The 20,330-nt window shown below is 38.7% G+C and overlaps 1 protein-coding gene across 1 annotated transcript in view; it reads left to right on the top strand.

The window, feature by feature from the left end:
• Positions 1–20,330, top strand: part of STARD3NL (STARD3 N-terminal like) — a 53,685-nt gene that overhangs the window by 18,599 nt on the left and 14,756 nt on the right. The window contains exons 2-3 of the mRNA XM_021682920.1: positions 13,485–13,752; positions 18,178–18,255. Coding sequence (XP_021538595.1) covers positions 13,528–13,752; positions 18,178–18,255 — 303 coding nt within the window. The 5' untranslated portion in view covers positions 13,485–13,527. The remainder of the gene's footprint in view (positions 1–13,484; positions 13,753–18,177; positions 18,256–20,330) is intronic.

The following is a 20,330-nucleotide window of genomic DNA, read 5'->3' as shown; positions in this document are numbered from 1 at the left end:
TTGCAAAATTCACAGCACTTACCAGAGCACATACCCTCCCCAGTGTCTATCACCCAGTCACCCCATCCCTCCCACCCCACCCCCCACTCCAGCAACCCTCAGTTTGTTTCCTGAGATTAAGAATTCCTCATATCAGTGAGATCATATGATACATGTCTTTCTCTGTTTGACTTATTTCACTCAACATAATACCCTCCAGTTCCATCCACGTCGTTGCAAATGGCAAGATCTCATTCCTTTTGATGGCTGCATAATATTCCATTGTATATATATACCAAATCTTCTTTATCCATTCATCTGTTGATGGACATCTTGGCTCTTTCCACAGTTTGGCTATTGTGGACATTGCTGCTATAAACATCGGGGTGCACGTACCCCTTCGGATCCCTACTTTTGTATCTTTGGGGTAAATACCCAGTAGTGCAATTGCTGGATCATATGGTAGCTCTATTTTCAACTTTTTGAGGAACCTCCATACAGTTTTCCAGAGTGGCTGCACCAGCTTGCATTCCCACCAACAGTGTAGGAGGGTTCCCCTTTCTCCGCATCCCCGCCAACATCTGTCATTTCCTGACTTGTTAATTTTAGCCATTCTGACAGGTGTGAGGTGGTATCTCATTGAGGTTTTGATTTGGATTTCCCTGATGCCGAGCGATATTGAGCACTTTTTCATGTGTCTGTTGGCCATTTGGATGTCTTCTTTGGAAAAATGTCTTTTCATGTCTTCTGCCCATTTCTTGATTGGATTCTTTGTTCTTTGGGTGTTGAGTTTGATGAGTTCTTTATAGATTTTGGATACTAGCCCTTTATCTGATATGTCATTTGCAAATATCTTCTCCCATTCTGTCGGTTGTCTTTTGGTTTTGTTGACTGTTTCCTTTGCTTTGCAAAAGCTTTTTATCTTGATGAAGTCCCAATAGTTCATTTTTGCCCTTGCCTCCCTTGCCTTTGGCGATGTTTCTAGGAAGAAGTTGCTTCGGCTGAGGTCAAAGAGGTTGCTGCCTGTGTTCTCCTTTAGGATTTTGATGGACTCCTGTCTCACATTGACGTCTTTCAACCATTTGGAGTCTATTTTTGTGTGTGGTGTAAGGAAATGGTCCAGTTTCATTCTTCTGCATGTGGCTATCCAATTTTCCCAACACCATTTGTTGAAGAGACTGTCTTTGTTCCATTGGATTCATTATGTCTTTAATCACTTTTAAGTTTCACTTCTAACGTAAGGTAGATAGGGAAGCTTTTGATTTTTATGTATTCAGATGTTTCTCTTTGTAGATGTTCTTATAAATTCCTCATCCTGCAAACATTTCTTTACCTGCAGTTTCTTAAATGGAACCTTCAGTATATTTTGATGTGTAGATTTCTTTCTCCATGAGCCAGATTGACTAATAGTTTCATTCTTTTGCAACTGAATTTTGATGGCATCTTTATCATCTGTAGATATTTTTTACAGGAAAGCTTAAAAGCATAGGCTAGATGGTTTATAGCTAATGAGTTTTTATTGATCTTTAGTGGTTTTATTTTTTTTTAATTCAACTAATACTTGGTATTTGGTTAATTTCCTCTCACAGTTCAGATTTCTGACTTATGATAAATCATCATCATGGCCTCTGTGCCCACCTGCATGGCCCCTGAAGATGGGCACACACTCCTCTCCTTTCTGCCTCTTGTTCCTCGTCTCTGGGTGCTGATTATCACTTGCCATTTTTTTTTTTTCAGTTTACAGTTGTTTTTCTTACATCACTAGGATATTTCCCTATATTTCTTTCAAAACCTGGAGAATAAGAGACATGAAAGGGCCACATTTTAAGGGAAGTGGAAGACAGATGTCAATATGGAGATGAGTCCCACAAAGTTTGAAATTATGCCAGTCCCCCCAAATTGAAAACCAGTCAAAATTTACATAATTTCAAAGCTTTTTGGCCCACATGAGTCATAAGTTGTGTTCATGCATGCTTTTGAAATGCAAAGAAACATTTTAATGGGTAAACAGAAATATCTGCCTCCTTATTAAGGTTTAGCTTTTATTTATATGAGTTTTGACTTATTTATGCGATGTTTCAGGAATACACTCTAATATGGGAGTCTACTCATGGGAGCTGTTGTGAGGTTTAAATGACTCTAAGTTAAATACTCAGCACTGTACCTAACTCAGTCTGCGCTAAGGAAATTACTCATTTTGCTATTAGGTTAATATGTGGTATATACAGTGTTGTATAATATATAATAACATGTTCATAGGTGGGATTAGTTTATACTTGTGTTCTTTGTTCTTGTGTGTCCTTGGACAGATAATGTCAGGATTATGCTAGCTTTATTTAATGGTATGATAGCTTTTTTTTTTTTTTAATGTTCTGGAACAGTTTGCAATATTTTATCTTTTTTTTTTTTTCAAATTTTGAAAAAACTTTTTCAATTTTGAAATACTGAGCAAACTCAGTATTTGCTTCTTTGCAGGTAAAGAAATGTTTGCAGGATGAGGAATTTATAAGAACATCTACAAAGAGAAACATCTGAATACATAAAAATCAAAAGCTTCCCTATCTACCTTACGTTAGAAGTGAAACTTAAAAGTGATTAAAGACATAATGAAAACCTTAAAATTCAATCAGAAAAATGGGCAAAGAAAGAAAAGGCACACAAGATAAAGAAATTTATTGATAATCTAATAAAAATAGAATTCTCATCCAACACCTGTAAATTTTTTAGAGAAGCAAAAGTGCCTATTTTGACTCCATTTCCTTTGCTAGGTAATTCTTTGTCAACTGAAATTTTTTACTTTTCTTTTTGGGGTGGTTCGTTCAGGTCAGGCCATCCACGTCTTCTTGATAAATCAAGAATACTAAAGTACTTCCAGAGTATTAACTTTATGATTCTCAAAAGTAATTAGTGTTAGGTATCACTTACAGCTTGAAAAATAACCTCTCCTATAGTGGTACTTGTACTCCTTTCTTAATCTCCCCCTCCCCAATCTAGGTTTACCTATTTGCCTATTTCTTGGGTTTATTTATATATTTTAAATTCGTGGAAATATTCATCCATGTACAAAAGTAGAGAGTTTAGTATAATGAATCACATTGGACCCATTCCCCAGCTTGGAACATTTATCATTCTCCTTTAGGACTTATTTATTAATCGTACTCATTGTTTTTCTTTTTTGATATTTTTCCCTACAAGATACTTGTAGTTTTTGTAACCTTAAAATTTAAGTGCCTATTTTTAAAATTTTATTCTTTATTTAAAAAGTAATTAAAGTACTTTAAGGAAGTGAATTTGATGATAAGTACAACTTCGACAGCTTTCCACTGCTTTTACTGTCATTTTTTTAAAATTATACAATCTAACTTATTATTATTTTTTTCAAAGTAAGATGTTTTATTTCCATTGGCTCTACCTCTCATCCCTGAGAGGAGAAAATGGATATTTACATTGAATATGAGTTTGACATGTTCTTACCTAAATGCTTCATTAGTAAGACATTTTCAGAATTCTTTTTTTTTTTTTAAGATTTATTTATTTATTTGAGACAGAGGGAGAGAGCAGGCACGCACAAGCAAGGGGGTGGGAGGGGCAGAGGGAGAGAGAGAATCTCAAGCAGACTCTGGGCTGAGTGTGGAGACCAGCCCAGGACTTGTTCCCAGGACCCTGAGATCATGACCTGACCCAAAATTAAGAGTCAGATGTTTAACCGACTGAGCCACCCAGGTACCCCTTCAGAATTCTTTTATAAACTTCTCTCTAAACATTTTCCTAAGGTCTTACTGTCATTTTTTAAATATTATTTAAAAATTTTGAAATATATTTATCTCAGTATTTTAGAAAATACTGCTATGAGTGTCTATTTTGCATTGTTTTTTCTATGTACAGTCCCTAATTGCAAGATTTATTGAATTAGATTTTATTTAGTAGTATAGTTTTATGGTAAATTTTGTAAGTGTAACATATCGTATCCTCAAAATAGCATATCATCTGTGATTGAGGGGCTAAAAATATAATTATCCATCTCTAAAAAATTATGTATTCAAATAATCTGCATCCATATGTATGTCTTTAAAATGCCAAATAGGTTTTTTTAAAAAGTAAACTGTCAACGCTTCCATTTTGATTATAATCTATCATTTTCTTAGCTTTTACATTTTCTTCATTTTTAAGATGGATCTTTTCCTCTGTTCTTTCTGGTAAGGCATATGTTATTGGTACTGAGTGGTAAATCTTAAACCTGATTTCAAATGTATTATACTTCTCAACTTTTAGAAATCCAAATATTAGCTATACTTGCTTAGTTGAGAGGATATGTGTCAGAATCTATGTACTTATTAAGAACCTTTAGCTGAACTTCCCCTACTTTTTCGGGGTTTTGAATTAGTTATCATACTCAAATACTTGTAAGTCAGATTTTAAAAAAAGCAAATGTACTGTATTACCATTATAGAGTCAAGTTCAGTTATTCTAGCTCTGTTTTGAGCCTGATAACTGTGGTCCTCTTAATAATTTACTTACAGAAAATTATTTTTTCTTTTTTTTCTTTTATTTTATTATGTTATGTTAGTCACCATACATCATTAGTTTTTGATGTTACTTACAGAAAATTATTGATAATTGTATGTAAGTCTGCAAATCAGTCAGTGTGATACACCACATTAATAAAAGGAAGGAAAAGAACCATATGATCCTCTCAATAGATGCAGAAAAAGCAATTGACAAAATACTCATCCTTTCTTGATAAAAACCCTCCACCATGTAGGGATAAAGGGAACATACCTCAACATCATGAAAGCCATATGCCAAAGACCCACAGCAAATATCATCCTCAATGGGGGAAAATCTGAGAACTTTTCCCCTGGGGTCAGGAACATGACAGGGATGTCCACTCTCACCACTGTTGTTCATCATGTGAGTTTATAAAGAGATATTGGAAGAATACTGAAGTGAAGTGAAGTACAACTTTCTGTAATTCTCTTTTGTTTTTGGAATGTCACCACTTGCCTACGATACACAAAATATGCTAATATTTAAAGATGACTATCAGTAAGGTGGTATCTGAATGGCATCTCTAGGAGTCCTCAAAGAGCAATGCTTTTGCGGGTCATCAGGAGACATCCACATCCACTTCCCCAAAAGTTTCTCAGTGGCGTCACACTGACTTTGTTAGTGTTACAGTCCAGCCCTCTTTCTTGTTGACCAAGAAACCTCATTTGTCACCATCTGTTTCCAGAGCCCCGTGGAGAGTGGCTCTGCCTCCCGTGGGTCAACTCACATCTCAAAATCTGCAGTGAACACGGCAACCGCTATGTAGACTGAATGTTTATCTCGAGCTGATCATCTCTTGTTTCTCTACCTACACTATGACATTTTAATAAGAAACAGAATTTTAAAAAGGTGGTGGGAGGCATGCAGGGAATTATTAAATTGTTCAGTGACAAAAGGAACTGATGATACCCTTGCGCCATTATATAATCATAGGCCCGTGGACTGGAGATGCTTAGAATCCAACAGGCAAGGTCCTCCCACTTGAAGATGCCGGGCTAGACACAGCTTCCATTTGCTGTGACACTCCTGTTCCTGCACTTTCTGGGCTGGCCCATCCCCTTTCTGGTGGGCACATTTCCTCTTCTGCTCTTGAGAGCTGAACACATGTCCTGTCAATATTCTCCTATCTTGGCCTGAGAACCATTTTGCTTCTTTAGGGACACCGTACTCTACTCTAATTCATTATGTGTTGAATTTATAGTTGAACTCTTAGAGAGCAGTATTACTTTATTTCACAGTTCTCCCCTCTGCTTCCCCATTGTAGCCCTGATGATATGGGCAGATCTGTAAAAAGCCTTGCAGACTTTCATACATGCGCATGCATTGTTTTCTTCTTTTTCTTTTTTAAATATTTCACTCAGTGGTCAAATTAATAGGGATCTGCTGGCAAAATTTGACTCCTTGACTGAGGAGAGGTTTTTTTTATTTTTTTATTTGTACTGAACAATAGGATGTTATTTAAATGTTTTATACAATTTTTCACTTATTTACAATAACTGATTTTTGGCCTCAGGTTTCTCTATCTGGTAATCTCCTGTTGTTTCTCTCTATCCAGTGATTTTCTGTTGTTTCAACTGCTAATTTGAATGTGATAGTTAGGTATTTTGATATTCAATCCAATTTCCATCTGTTTTGTTTCTTAAATTCCACATATGCGTGAGATCATAATGGTATTTGTCTTTCTCTGACTGACTTATTTCGCTCAGCATAATACTCTCTAGCTCCATCCACGTGTTGCAAATGGCCAGATTGCATTCTTTTTGATGGCTATACAGAACAAACTGAGGGCTGCTGGAGGGGAGGTGGCTGGGGAATGGGCTAGATGGATGATGGGCATTAAGGAGGGCATTTGTTGTGATGAACACTGAGTGTTGTATGTAAGTGATGAATCACTGAAACCAATATGACACTGTATGTTAACTAACTAGAATTTAAGTAAAATCCTGAAACAAAATAAAAGATAATAAAATAAAATCCAATAGCCTAGATTTTAGAAATATTTTTTAGACATTGTATTTAGTTTGGAGTATATATGGCATTAAGTAAGCCAAGACTGTTTTGAAATGTGAACATAGTGGTAGTGGGCAATTTGCCAAAAAAAGTTGGTTTGATCATGGTTTTATTGAACTTCCTGTAGTGCTTTGTAATGCTGGTTCTCTAGCTCAGGAAGGTGAAGTGTTGCACAAAGGCATCAACTCTTTAACTTTGTCCCCTGCTAGTCTTTCTACAGCCACTTTCATCAGAGTTCTACGGGGCCTTTACTTTCCAGGGTAGAATCAACAACATGAAGAAGTACAGGACAATGAATCGTACTTTTTTCTTTGTTTAGAACATCTTATCCTGGGGCACCTGGGTGGCTCAGTCATTAAGCTTCTGCCTTTGGCTCTGGTCATGATCCCAGGATCCTGGGATCAAGCCCCGCATCAGGCTCCCTGCTCTGCGGGAAGCCTGCTTCTCCCTCTCCCGCTCCCCCTGCTTGTGTTCCCTCTCTGGCTGTCTCTCTCACTGTCAAATAAATAAAAAATCTTAAAAAAAAGAAAATATATCTACAAACAACTTTGGAGGTTTTAAAAAATATAAGCAGCTTCATTTAAGCAGACATTAAGTAGAAATTTTTATTTTATGAAAGGCTAATAATTGATTGAATTTGACATGTGGGATATTCGGCTCTTCTTAGGTGTGGCAAAACTTTGCTCATCTCATACTGATATCCTTAAAATATGAAGGTTGTTTTACTATGTTTTTTGATACTTCAAATTAGCTGTAGCTTCCTTCCCACATCCTCTTTTTCTGTGTATATTTATTTTTTAAAGGCTCTGTGTTTCTTAGTTACCATGCCTCTTTCTCTTACTGGCAAGGTGTGTTTGTAAATGTCAGGTTATTTCCTCCATATTCCCATTCCCCAGTTCTGGCTGTTTCGTCTTGGAACCCTTAGGCTCTAGACAGGACTTCTACCCATCATTAACTAGGTCTTTTCCTATGTGGGCCTTGCTAGAGGGTAGCCAGCTCGGGTTGCCCCCTGCTCCCAAAGAAACCCAGTCCTAGGATAGAGTGGGCACAGCTGAGGCAGCCCGTGTCTTTAGGACTCTCCGATTCAATGCCTGCATCCCCAGGTCCATTTAAACACCTGCTGATGTCCCTCCTGTTTCCTTCTAGTAACCTGGGAGGAGGCTGAGTGACGGAGAGGGAAGAAGTAGAAGACCTGAGTTTTAATCCTAAAATATATCTTAAAACATCTCTTAGATGGGCACGTCCCTATAATCCACATAGGCCTCAGAGTCTTTCCTCTTTTTTTAATCTTCTAGCATGCATTTATTTTATAGGCAAGAATAACTTTGATAACAAAGATGGAGAAACCTTTGAAGCAATATAATGAGACAGTCTTCAGGTGTTAATGCAACTCTTTGCCTTTAAAACAAGGGAGTGGAAATAGATCAGAGTGGCAAACTCAACATGCCTCCAGGAAAAACTGAGGCCAAGTGGAAAGTGCATCATACCACCTCTAAAGAGGTCAGCATCTTCTGGGCTTTATTGTTATGGTAAGGAAATGCAGGCCTAGTGATTCTATTTTTAACTTTTCAAGAGAAGCTGGAAGTCTGGATTTTTTTTTTTTTTTTTTAAGATTTTGTTTATTTATTTGACAGAGAGAGACAGAGCGAGAGAGCAAACACAAGCAGGGGGAGTAGGAGAGGGAGAAGCAGGCTTCCCGTGGAGCAGGGAGCCCGATGCGAGGCTCGACCCCAGGACCCTGGGATCACGACCTGAGCCGAAGGCAGACGCTTAACAACTGAGCCACCCAGGTGCCCCTGGAAGTCTGGATTTTTACATGCAAATGTTAGCAATTAATTCAAAATGTTGAGCAATACTGTGCAAGACCAAGCAAAGCATGTCTATAAGCCAACTCTGCTCCCTAGGCCTTTGGTTAAGGTGATGACTAAAGTCTTTCTGAATTAAATGGTTTTAGTGTCTGTTATCCTGACACTCTGTTCGAGGAGAACATACAGTGTCCTGGCTGTCGCCAGAAGTAGTACCAAGAAGGAGGCTGGGTGGTTGGGTTGAAAGAAGTGGTTTGATGCCACCAGTGGGTGTCCAGAGCCTCTCTCTACTCCTCGTAGGAAGGTACAAGAAACTGTGGGACTCTGTATGACACTAGCAATGGTAGCCAGTGCTCAGAGCAGCTGCTCTTTACATCTGGATAGTATCAATTCTGTGCTGAAGCAGATGGAGTTGAAGTTCTGGCTCAGCTTTGCACCCAGCCTGGGGATGAGTGCCATAGAAGAATCCCAAAGATGTAAGCCAGTCCTCTTGGAAGCAGAAAGGATCTTAGTTCTTTTTGTTTTGTTTTTTTTCCACATGGGAAGGATATCATCATTTAAGAAGCTGTCAACATAGATGGGACAGAATTCTTCTCCAATTCTGGTAGTGTGGAATTAAGGAAAGAGAATTAAGTCAAAGAGCAGCATATTGATGCTGTAAGCACTGCTGAAGTGGCCCCAGGGAAGCCAACATACGGTGTATCCCTAACCTGTGGTGTCACCAGAACAACCAGTGGAATTATTCATCATTAGCCTATTAATCTAAACAACTCTAAATCTCACTTGGGTCTCCTTTGTGAAGCTAATGAAAGCAGTAATCTCTGTTTCTAGAAAAATGCCTATAGTAAAGTATGGTTTCTGGTGGGGCAGTTCACCTCTGCCGTCTTAGTGTGAAAGCATCCATAGACCAGAAGAATGGTTTTGGTGGTGTTCTGATAAAACCTGATACTCAAAAACAGGCAGCAGGCCATATTTGGCCTCCAGGCTATAGTTTGTCAACCCCAGGTTTAGAAGATTGATAGCTATGCTAGATTGGTAAATTAATCAGCAAATATGCACTTACGTTCTCCTCCTCTTTGAGTGGAGTGTACATGCGAGCTCTGCTGCCTTGGGCATGCCTTGAGATATACTTTGGCTGACAGAATAGGACAGACATCATGTATACAGAGATTTTAAATGTATTAACATGATCTAGCTTGTCTCCTGTGCTCTTGCCACTTGCCGTGAAAAGAACATGACCCAGATAGTCCTGGTCCAAGGAGGAAGACAAAGGTCAGACCTAGATCCAACACACAGTTTGAAGCCAAGTTCTGCTGCCCCCAGGAGCAGAGTTGCCTAGCTGAGCCCCAACTAGAGCAGCTGAACTTCAGGCAACCTGTAAGACCCGTGAGCTTGAGGATAAATGTAGATTGTGTTAAGCCACTGAATTTGGGGCAGTTGTTAATACAGCATAATTGTAGAAATACCTGGCTAATATTAAAGTACAGAGGAAGATAGTTATTCATCTAGAGAGGAAGACATGAATCTCATTTTCAAAAACTGAAACAACAAAAGGAGATTCTCATTTCCTCACACAAATCCCAGAAAAAGATAAGGAGATGTTTTTCTTTTTTTCTTAATAATTCTCCGCCCCACTCCTCATCCCCCATACTTTCCGCATGGTTGGAATAAATCTTGAATTGTAGATTTAGGCTCCTGTGCATACAGCTAATCAATGCTTAACACAATCTTTAGAGAGGCTTAGTCTTCCTTAAGCCAACCCCAGAGAGGTTCTCAGTACCAAGAACTGAATATTTAATACTTCCAAAATTACATCTGGAAGAATATCCAGGCTCTTCCTTAGAAAAAAGTAGTTGTAGTCTCTTCAATTCAGACAATTTTGAAAGCCAACTCTGCTGGTCTCTGTGATAGATGGTAGAATTAAATTAGTTGACCAGTTGTTTTGTTCCTGCTGTGTGCCGTATATTGTGGTGGTCCCTGGGACGCAGGAGTGTGCAAATCAAATTCAAGGCCTTCACAGAGCACACTGACTTGCCAGAGAGACAGGCGAATAAATGGATAATTAGGGCACATTGTAGTAAGCAATAGCAGAAGTGGCATATCCACAGTCCTGGGGGAACTTGGAGGAGATATACTTGACCCTGCCTGGAGATTAGAATGTGGGGAGCATTTCAGTGAAGTCTTCCTGAAGGAATTCACACTTGAATCTTTTGGCAGGACAAGGTTAGCATGAAGTCCTATGATTGTAGAGTAGAAAGGGGCTTTATGTAGTTTCCTTCTCTTTTATGCATTAAAAGGAAGCTCTCTCTCCCTTTTAAAAGTTCCCTCTGTCCTAGGGAGGGATCAGTCTGCTAGGAGTCTGCTCACAACAATCTGTGCTTTGGGTAACTATTGTTGAAAGTATGCAAGTATCTATAAATTCTAGCTAGTTAGCAGTTCTGTGCATGCATCTGAAAAAACAGTGTAATGATTTTCATTTCTCAAGGCAGTTGTATACCATTGTATGATGTCATGTTTTAGTTTGAAATAGCCCCAGATTTCTAGGGTTGGTGTTTTGCTTTGTTACCATTTTTTATTCATGAGGAGTGGGCTCAGGAAAGGAGGAATGGATGAGACTGAGAAAGTGATCTAATTACCTCGGAAGCGATTTTCTTCCTAAAAACAGCCCTGAGTTTCAGTAAGAATTTGTTGGATGGTCTATACAGTTTAGTAGACTTCAGCATTTAAATTAATTTTTAAATATACTTGCTAATAGAATGTTAGATTGGCTTAAAAACTACCTGGATTGCTTTTTCTTACTGTAGAATGCATGGTTATATAAATATGTCTATATTTATCCAGGTTCAAATTTAGAGAGCAATTCCAGTATCTTTTTGAACTTTGAAATATGTGTTTCATCACAGAAAACACAGTTACATTCCTTTTTACTTATTGTCCAGAATTAACTCTTAGAAGCCTGGAAGATAAATTTCGTGTTTTGCAAGCTTTGTTTTAAGAGCAGCTGTACTGGGGAATATGCCATTGGTATTCCTTCCCCTAGGATGGTAATGATCTCATTGAGAAAGAAATTGTGTAGAAATGCTTCAAGTTTTGGAAATTTATATTTTATTTTACAAAGCACTGAAGTGGACTCCTATTGAACTTTTCAAAATGTCCAAGATGAGGTTATCTACTGTCACCCAGATGTGTTGAGAAGGGAGGGAAGAGCCTCATAAAGTCCTGAGGCATCCGTCCAGGAATAAAACAATTTTACTTTTGAATTTAATCCTTCCTGTTGTAAATACTGTATGTGCAAAATAGGAAGTCTGAAAATATGGAAAAGGTAAATGTGGGAGGGCATATAATATCAGGCAGAGATAATCAGTATAACATTTGCCATGTTTCATAGGTACATTGCTCTAAAACTTTGGTTTTATTTTTACAAAGTTGTGAACATACTCTGTATGTGTGTGTTCCGTTTAATATTCAGATTTTAGTTACTATTATAACAAGCAATTTTCTAAGTTATACTTTCTAAGTATTTTAATGACTACTGTGGCTGTACTATGATTTATCTAATCCCTTTTTGTTAGATACTTAGATTGTTTTCTAGTTGGAACCATTATAGACATATAATGATAAAGTCTACTTCACAGAGACACATACACAATTCCTGTATGTGTACATGTACATAAGTGTACAGCATTTTGAATCTTCACAAATCAAGACGCCACTGAAACTACTACCTGTGTCAGTAAATTATCACTAAGTCATGAGTACAGTCATGCTAGCACTACTCAGGCAAGAAATGGAATTTGACCAAACTTGTGAGCTCTAGTCACTCTTCCCTCCCTCTTGCTCAGAGGTAATCACTAAGCCGACCTGTAATGACATAGATCAGTTTTTGTCCTGAAGTTCTGCAGTTTTTTTTCTTTAGATTTGCAAAGTAGGGTTACTAGCCCAAGAAGTATGAATATTTTAAAGCATCTTAGTTCATGTAACCAAATTGCTTTCCAAAATGTTATGTCATTTTATCACCACATTGTATGAAAATGTGGGAAGGACTTTTGTTCCTGAATGTGGGAAGGGAGAGAAGTTCTGTTAAGGAGACAGTTCTGGACAGTGACAGGACCAAGCAGGACCACAGTGCTTTAGGGAAGCCTCAGCAGTCTGTTTCCAAATTCTGTTTTACCCACCTTGAAAATGCTCTTTATCTAGCCATTGCCAGTCGCTGTGGCAAAAGCAAGGAGAACCAGTGCATGGTTCCTAGATCTGGATGAAAGTGGCGCCCAAGCTTCTGCTTGCATTCCATTGGCCAAAAAAGGCACATGAAGTCGGTAGAGCCAGGGGTATAGAATCTCCCATGGGGAGAAATGCTATAGGAGGGAAACAGGAATATTTGGCAAACAGTAATACCACCCACCATACTGTTTCCTGACTACCACCATACTGTTTCTCATGGTCATCCATGAGATCAGACCACTTAGATTACTAATCTTTCACTTGTACTGTAGAAGCACATCTTGGTCTTGGGGAGAGGAGCTCCTGGATCTCTAGATAGAGCTGTAACTTGTGTAGTTAGCACAGAGGTGTTTGCATAATGCTGAATTTTTGAGGGGGGGGTGTACTTTTTTCCCAAGAAGAGACCTGGAAACATGCTTATTCATTATGAAGTGATGGGGAAATGCTAAAATCAGTTTATCAGATACTTTTGGTGGAAAGCAATTCCTCTTTAGGAAACACGTTTTTCCTGTCTCGTTTACACATTCTGGTTACAGGCCCTCTGGGGAGCTTTCAGGAAATGGTTTCCAGGTTCAAGAGTAACAACGCAGAGTTGGAGAGGTTTTCCCCCCTGCCCAGCAAAGGAACCGGCCATCTCCAGGTTATCAGTGAGACCTTTCTTGATGTGGTTAGCATCCTGTCTTCTCTCTTTAATTCTGTAAATTTGCATTCTTCTTTATTTCATTCATTTCTGTAACAGCTCTTTTGTAATATTGATTGATAACATCAAGGATTGCTTCTCTTCGCTTTCTGTTTATGTCTTCATCAGAAGAAATGTCTTCAGTTAAGACACTGTTGTCAGAGAAACAGTTGCCCCGTGGTGGGGGTAGCATGATGTTCTTAGGTGAGCTCTGATTTAACACAAAGCTCTCTTCTCTCTAGGGATGGTGAAGTTGGAGAAAGGCTCCTTTACCCCTCCTCCAGGATGAACCCCCTGCAAGAAGACATGGAGAGCGCTCTCACAGGGAGTCAGAGCCCTCACGCTTCTTTGCGCGACGTTCATTCCATCAACCCCACACACCTCATGGCCAGGATCGAGTCTTACGAAGGAAGGGAGAAGAAAGGCATATCTGATGTCAGGAGGACTTTCTGTTTGTTTGTCACCTTTGACCTCTTATTTGTAACATTACTCTGGATAATAGAGTTAAATGTAAGTGATTTTGCCCATGACTTTATATAAGAATTGTTTCCACAGACGAGAAACAATTTTCTTATTTTTCTCATCATTTCCGTCTCATTTAGTGAATTCCGTCTTTTTTCCAGAGGGGATAATATTTCTCTTTTCCAACCTGATTTTGACTTTTCTTGTTCTGTACTGTCATGTTTTAAAGCAAAGCTAGTTCATTTAAAACTCACTTTGAAATTTGAATTCGTGGTGTTTTGCTCTATACCAGGAGTTAGCAAACTACAGCCTGGGGGCCAAATTCAGCTGGTCTGTTTTTATAAAGCTTTATTGGAACACAGCCCTGCCCATCTGTTTACCTATTGTTTATGGCTGGCTTTTGTGCTGAGTAATTGAGTTGAGTATTGGCCCACAAAGGCAAAAGTATTTATTTCCTGGCCCTTTTCTTGTTCCAGAAAATGTAGCATGCCTCTGGAATATGTTTTAGACGTTACATCTACTTTTCTAACCTCCATGTTTAAGATTTTTCATACATTTATTCTTTACTTTTTCACAAAGAGATTTTTCATATTTTATTGAAAAAAATGTTCTAGAACCATTTGGAGGTTCATCCCCATCTTATCAGGTCTTTGCGGTTATATTCCAAATAATTGTCTAGGCCAGTACTGTCCAATGGAAATATAATGCAAGCCTCATAGATGATTAAGTTCCCTAGTTGCTACATTAATAAAGGTAAAAATAAACAGGTATTAAAATAATACATTTTAATAATATATTTTATTTAACCCAATATGTCTGTTTCCCCCCAAAGCCTTGGTTGGCTCTATTTACATTCCTTACAAGCAAATAGGTAACTCTTCCAGAATGCTTTCCTCACAGGCAACAATTGTTTAAAACCAAACAAGCGCAGTGATAGGAGACAGTAATTTAGAGTATCTCTTTTTATTATTTGTTCCGCATATATACATTAAAGACAGTATTTAAATTAGTATATATTTCAAAGGAGTAACATGTTTTCAAAACTAAAAACTGTTTTCAAAACCAATCTTTTTTTTTTTTTTAATATTTATTTATTTGAGAGAGAGGGCATGAGACGGGGGAGGGTCCGAGGGAGAAGCTCAGTCCTGGGACTCCAGGATCATGACCTGAGCTGAAGGCAGTCGCTCAACCAACTGAGCCACCCAGGCGCCCAAACTAATACATCTTTTAACAGGAAAGCATAGCAGCTTAGTGACAGTGGAAAATCAAAGCATTTATTGATGTACCACTAATATCACTCCCTGCTTTTAAGTGAGGGAAGTCATGGGGGTGGAGCTGCGGTGGGGTTCATGGGTCACACTCTTACTTCCCTCCTTTCTTATTGCTTCAACGACATTGAAATGGAAGTGAAGTAGACTGCACGCTATATTTGTGCATCAGAGAGGATCGGTGTTCATCAGAGGGATCAGTTTTCATCTGTGTGCAACATGTTATAAATGAAAAATCAGCAGACCTAGCAATTAAGAAATGTATTTTTGTTTAATTTTTTATTAAAGTATAATGAACATATACAGCGTTACCTTAGTTTCAGGTGTACAACATAATGAGTCAGCGTTCCTGTACATTACTCAGTGCTCACAATCAGTGTAGTCTGTCACCAAGCAACCTTACTACTATCTCACTGACTGTATTTCCTATGCTGTACTTTTCATCTCTGTGACATATATTTTGTAACTGGAAGTTTGTAATTCTTAATCCCCTCTATCTGTTTCACCTATCACCCCACCCAACCTCCCCTCTGGCAACCATTAGTTTGTTCTCTGTATTTAAGAGTCTGTTTTTTGTTTGTTTCTTTTTTCTTTGTTCATTTGTCTTGTTTCTTAAATTCCACATGTGAGTGAGATCACTTAGTATTTGTCTTTCTCTGACTGACTTATTTCACTTGGCATTATCCCCTCTAGGTCCATCCACATTGTTGCAAATGGCAGGATCGCATTCTTTTTTATGGCTAATACTCCATTGTGTGTGTGTGTGTGTGTGTTTGTACACCACATCTTCTTTATCCATTCATCTGCTGATGGACACTTGAGTTGCTTCCATATCTTGGCTATTGTACAATGCTGCAGTAAACACAGGGGTGCATATGTCTTTTCAAATTAAGAAATGTGTTTTAAGACTCACTTTTCCACGGACTGTCGGTTGCCCCAGTTGTAAAATAAAAAGGTTATACGAGAATATATGATCTTTAGGATAGCACATCTTGACTTTTTTTAGCAAGGTTTTATTTTTAAATCTTTTTTAATGTTCAATGTCTAGTTCTGTTTGTTTTAGATTGTCAGTCCTGACGTGGGTTTTTCACTGCACGCCATCCCTTTACTTTTGTGGTCTATCTCTGTAAATCATTAGGGACAGATTGGCTCTGAAGCTATGAAAGGAATCCCGTGTAGGGTGGTGGGAGTAGAAAGGAAAAAGCTGATCTGAGAGACATACTCAAAAATAAGTATGCTGATAGACTTATTGATAGGCTGATTTTATCATCTCTGGTATCCAGAAATGAATCTTAAGGTTTCTAATGATGGAACGTAGAAGAACAGGACCAGCTCTGTCAGAACAGTAAGAGGAGGTTCCATGTGAAACTAAAGATGAGTCTGTGGGGGACATCTTGAGACAAAGATTTTTAAATGGGAATTTAGAGTACAAGTTGAAGCTACAGATGTAGATTTTAAATTTCTCTATTTAAATTTAGGCAACACAAAACCAGGGTCTCATTTTATTTTATTTTTTTAAAGATTTTATTTATTTATTAGATAAAGAGAGAGAGCACACGAGCCGGGGGAGAACCAGAGTGAGAGGGAGAGAGTATCCCAAGCACACTCCATGCTGAGTGTGGAGCCCGATGTGGGGCTTGACTTCACAACCCTGAGATCATGATCTGAGCCGAAAACAAGAATCGGCTACTTAACTGACTGAGCCACTGAGCCCCCCCCCCGCCCTGCAAATCAGGGTCTTTTAAAGTGTGCAGATACCATGGAAAGCCTTTTTCTACTGGCTATTTATTGAAGAACTGTATCAGCATGTTGATTGCTGTTCTCTCAGCCAGGAGGGTAGTCTCTGTGCAGTAGAGAACCCCTCTTTGCTATAGGTCATTTGGAATAATCATTCTTTTAATATTTTGGATAGTGCTAAGTTTCCTTAGTCTGGAGAGCCACAGTGGTAAGACTACATTAGTTGGTTGGCTTTTAATAATTATTTCTCTTTGCTCCCGAGTTTTCTGTTCTATTTGCTTGTAAAGATCTATATTCAAGCAGGTCAATAGGCAATCTGCACAAATTACACAGAAATCTAAACCTCCTTAAGGGATTTTTAAAGTACCCAGTGGTGTTTTATGGCATACTTTCATTTGAATAACAAATACAAATACTTGTAAAGGCTTCCAAGCCAAGAGGATCCTTTCCTTGTGGAAACTTTAATTCCAGTTTGACCAATTCGCAGGCCTTGCAAAGGTGTTCCTTATTAATTTTCTCCCGCTTTATCCAGGTCTTGGGTCCATCGCCCTTCACTTTGTCCTTTTTCAGATCATCTCCATCAGTTTGCCAGGACAAACAATGTCTGTACTCCAAATTGGAAAGGTGAATTTACTGTTGCACGTCATGCTCCCTAATCCACGGTCCCTGACTGGTCTAGTGTCTGCTTGGCTGCTGCGTGAGCTGTCGGACACACATTCCATTACTTGATTTTTCTTTTTAAATATTTTCTGTAAGTGTAATACATAGAGTTCTGAACTTGCTCACTTAAAAGTCATCTTGATAGGAGAATTGGGAGAGGACAGAAAGTTTGTCGTCTTAGGTCTGATTTTCATCACTTACTGTAACTTCTGCACATAAGATTATAGGTCTGGTCTGCCCCTCATTTCATTATCTATCAAATTAAAAATCTTCATGAAAGTTGATGAGAGTGCAGGATTTTCAAATGCCAGGAGCAAATAAAAAAGAAAAACCAGAGAGAATATCTACACTTGTATCTCGTGTTGTTGATCCTTGCTAGGATCAGAGGAGCTTTTGGCCTTCCAGGAGCTGAAACATGGAGGGTGGTCAGAGAGTGAGGGCAGAGCTGGATGAATGTGAATTGTCTTCCTTAAAATTATACATTGGTTTGATTGAAGACTTTATCTTAGAAGAGAAAAAGAATCGTTTTTTTAAACATTTTAGTTTGCCAAAATAGGAACTACAAACAAGGCATTGTTTTTCATTATGCATTTGTATTTGTCAAATGAATGAATTCAGAGTTGAAGTGGGAAATGCTCTTCAGCATTTTTCTATTAGAGTTAGGAGTGTTTTGTTCCTCCTATTTCAACATTCCAGGCTTCTGAGAAGGTAGGCAGAAAAGTGCTTACAAAACCTGACTTGTATGTTTTCTTGTATTGTTCTCACGTGTGAATCTCTCCTCATTTTTACTTCTCACTCTTCTTCCCAGGTGAATGGAGGCATTGAGAACACATTAGAGAAGGAGGTGGTGCAGTATGACTACTACTCCTCTTATTTTGATATATTCGTAAGTATTTCCTGTTTTACATTTCATTTCAGATATGATGAATCTGTAACCAGCAGGTAAATTTCCTCCGAATAGATCACATGTTCCATGCCATTCTCTTTCCCTCTCTCGAACACTGGCCTGCCTTTTCCCTCAGTTTCTGGCCCAGTCCGTATGCTCTCACTCTCTTTGTAAGGAACTGTCCAGTCACAGGAAGGAAGGACATGATTAGTGAGAGATAAGGAAGGGCAGCAGAAGGAGCCATTCTGCTTTTCTTGGAGGAGAGCCTTTATTCTTTTCATAGAAGCCAGCAACATACCCTAATCACTAACAGGAAAATTCCCCTTTTTATATAATAACACTGTGAAAATGCCATTCCTTTTCTGCCTTGAGGTAGATTTCCAAGAGTACTTTTAAATACTGTGTTTTAATTTTTCTATAATTGGAGTTTTTGAGGAAAGTGATCTTTTGGTAATCCTGGGCAACATCAGCCAGTTGCAGAATTGCACAGATGCAATTCTCTGTTGATGAGGCCTTCAGTTCATTCAAAGGAATGCTTAAATCTTTCTAGGACGCACTGTGACTCTCACTGGCCTTGATACATCTCCCTGGTATCTCTTTATAGTTGATGGTGTAAGTAAATCAGATCGTAACATTGTGTTAAATGCAGTGTAGGCAATATTCACAGTGAATTCCTCTAAATTCAGTTTACCTACTTTCTTCACTACGTTTAGAAGCTTTATGCAGAGTGGTTTAAGAGCAGGACCCTTAAAGTCAGAAAAACCTGGTTTGATTCACAACACTGTCACTGTTTCTTTTAATATAGTGGGTCTAAACTTCAGTTTTTTCGTATGTAAAATGAGATCATCCTAGTTCTGAAAAGTAAATGAAGTAATGCATGGAAACCATTTAGCCCAATGAGCAATATATTCTAGACGCTCAGAGAACCATCTGCAGTCATTACCATCACCATTATTTTTGGTTGAGAATTTTAATGATTGAGTAATTATATTTTTAGTGGTTTTCGAACTACACTAGAAAGGCTTTTTGTTGCTGTTTTATTTCCGAAGGGGCCTGCAGAAGTGTGTATGGGGAAGGAGGTGGGACTCCCAATAAAGAGAGGTTAGGGTTCCCTGTCATAAGCCCCATTCAGCACAAGTAGTTCTGTTTTTATCTGTACAGTATGTTTCCAATAAGATTGTGTTGAACAAGTGTTTGGTTACTACAGAATATTTGGAAAACCACTAATATAATTTAATCCCCTCATTTTTCCAAACAAGGAAATTGAGTTTCTTTGGTTCAGTGTCCTGACCCACCCCAGGTCATTGAAGTTGGGGGCAGAGCACGTTAGATCCCAAATCTTGACATTTTTTTCTTCTCAAAACTATTGACATATAATAGCAAGATTGATTTCTCTTTTTTCTCTTCTTTGTCTTGCTGAATTTATCTTAAAATAGCCTCAGCCGGGAAACCAGGCTAATCTACCAGCCAGATCTCGGAGGGTTGTCTGTCCTTTATGCTTGGGGAGTCAGTGGTACTGGCCAAATAGGCAGGGCCCATTAGTTCAGACTGGAAAGACTGGCGTGTCTGGCCTGGGAAATGGACACGGCCTCCAGGAAACCTCGGGACCTGGAAGACTTCGAGATAGAGGGCTGACGAAGACTTACCCTTTTGCCAAACCCAGAATTCAGGGATAGAGCTGGAATGAATAGAGAGGCTAAACAGTTCACATACTGTTGGAAAACACATTTTTAATGAAAACAGCAAATTAAAAACAAAATCTAACTTGTGACCTTCATTTACATAAAAGAATCGTAAGTGTGGTCCTCTGGTCAATGGCCGCAAAAAAGCTGTCAGCCTCCGGCCTTTCAGCAGTTTCGATTAGTGAGGAACTTTTGGCAGAAAGAACCCTGCCCTCAGGCACTGCTCAAGAGTCACCTGACTTCTCCCTACCCACAAAAGGCATGTCTTCCAAGGAAACAGTAAAATCTTATTCTATGTGTATTTCTTACTAGGTGAGAATTACAAGGACAGCTGTGACATAGTGGTTCAGTAGAGTCCAGCCACCGGGGTTCAAGTCCCGGCTTCCTCACTAA

The sequence above is a fragment of the Neomonachus schauinslandi genome, chromosome 12, assembly GCF_002201575.2.
Source record: "Neomonachus schauinslandi chromosome 12, ASM220157v2, whole genome shotgun sequence".
Classification (NCBI taxonomy): Eukaryota; Metazoa; Chordata; class Mammalia; order Carnivora; family Phocidae; genus Neomonachus; species Neomonachus schauinslandi.
Note: the sequence above shows the minus strand (reverse complement) of the source record. Positions and strands in the feature narration are given on the sequence as shown.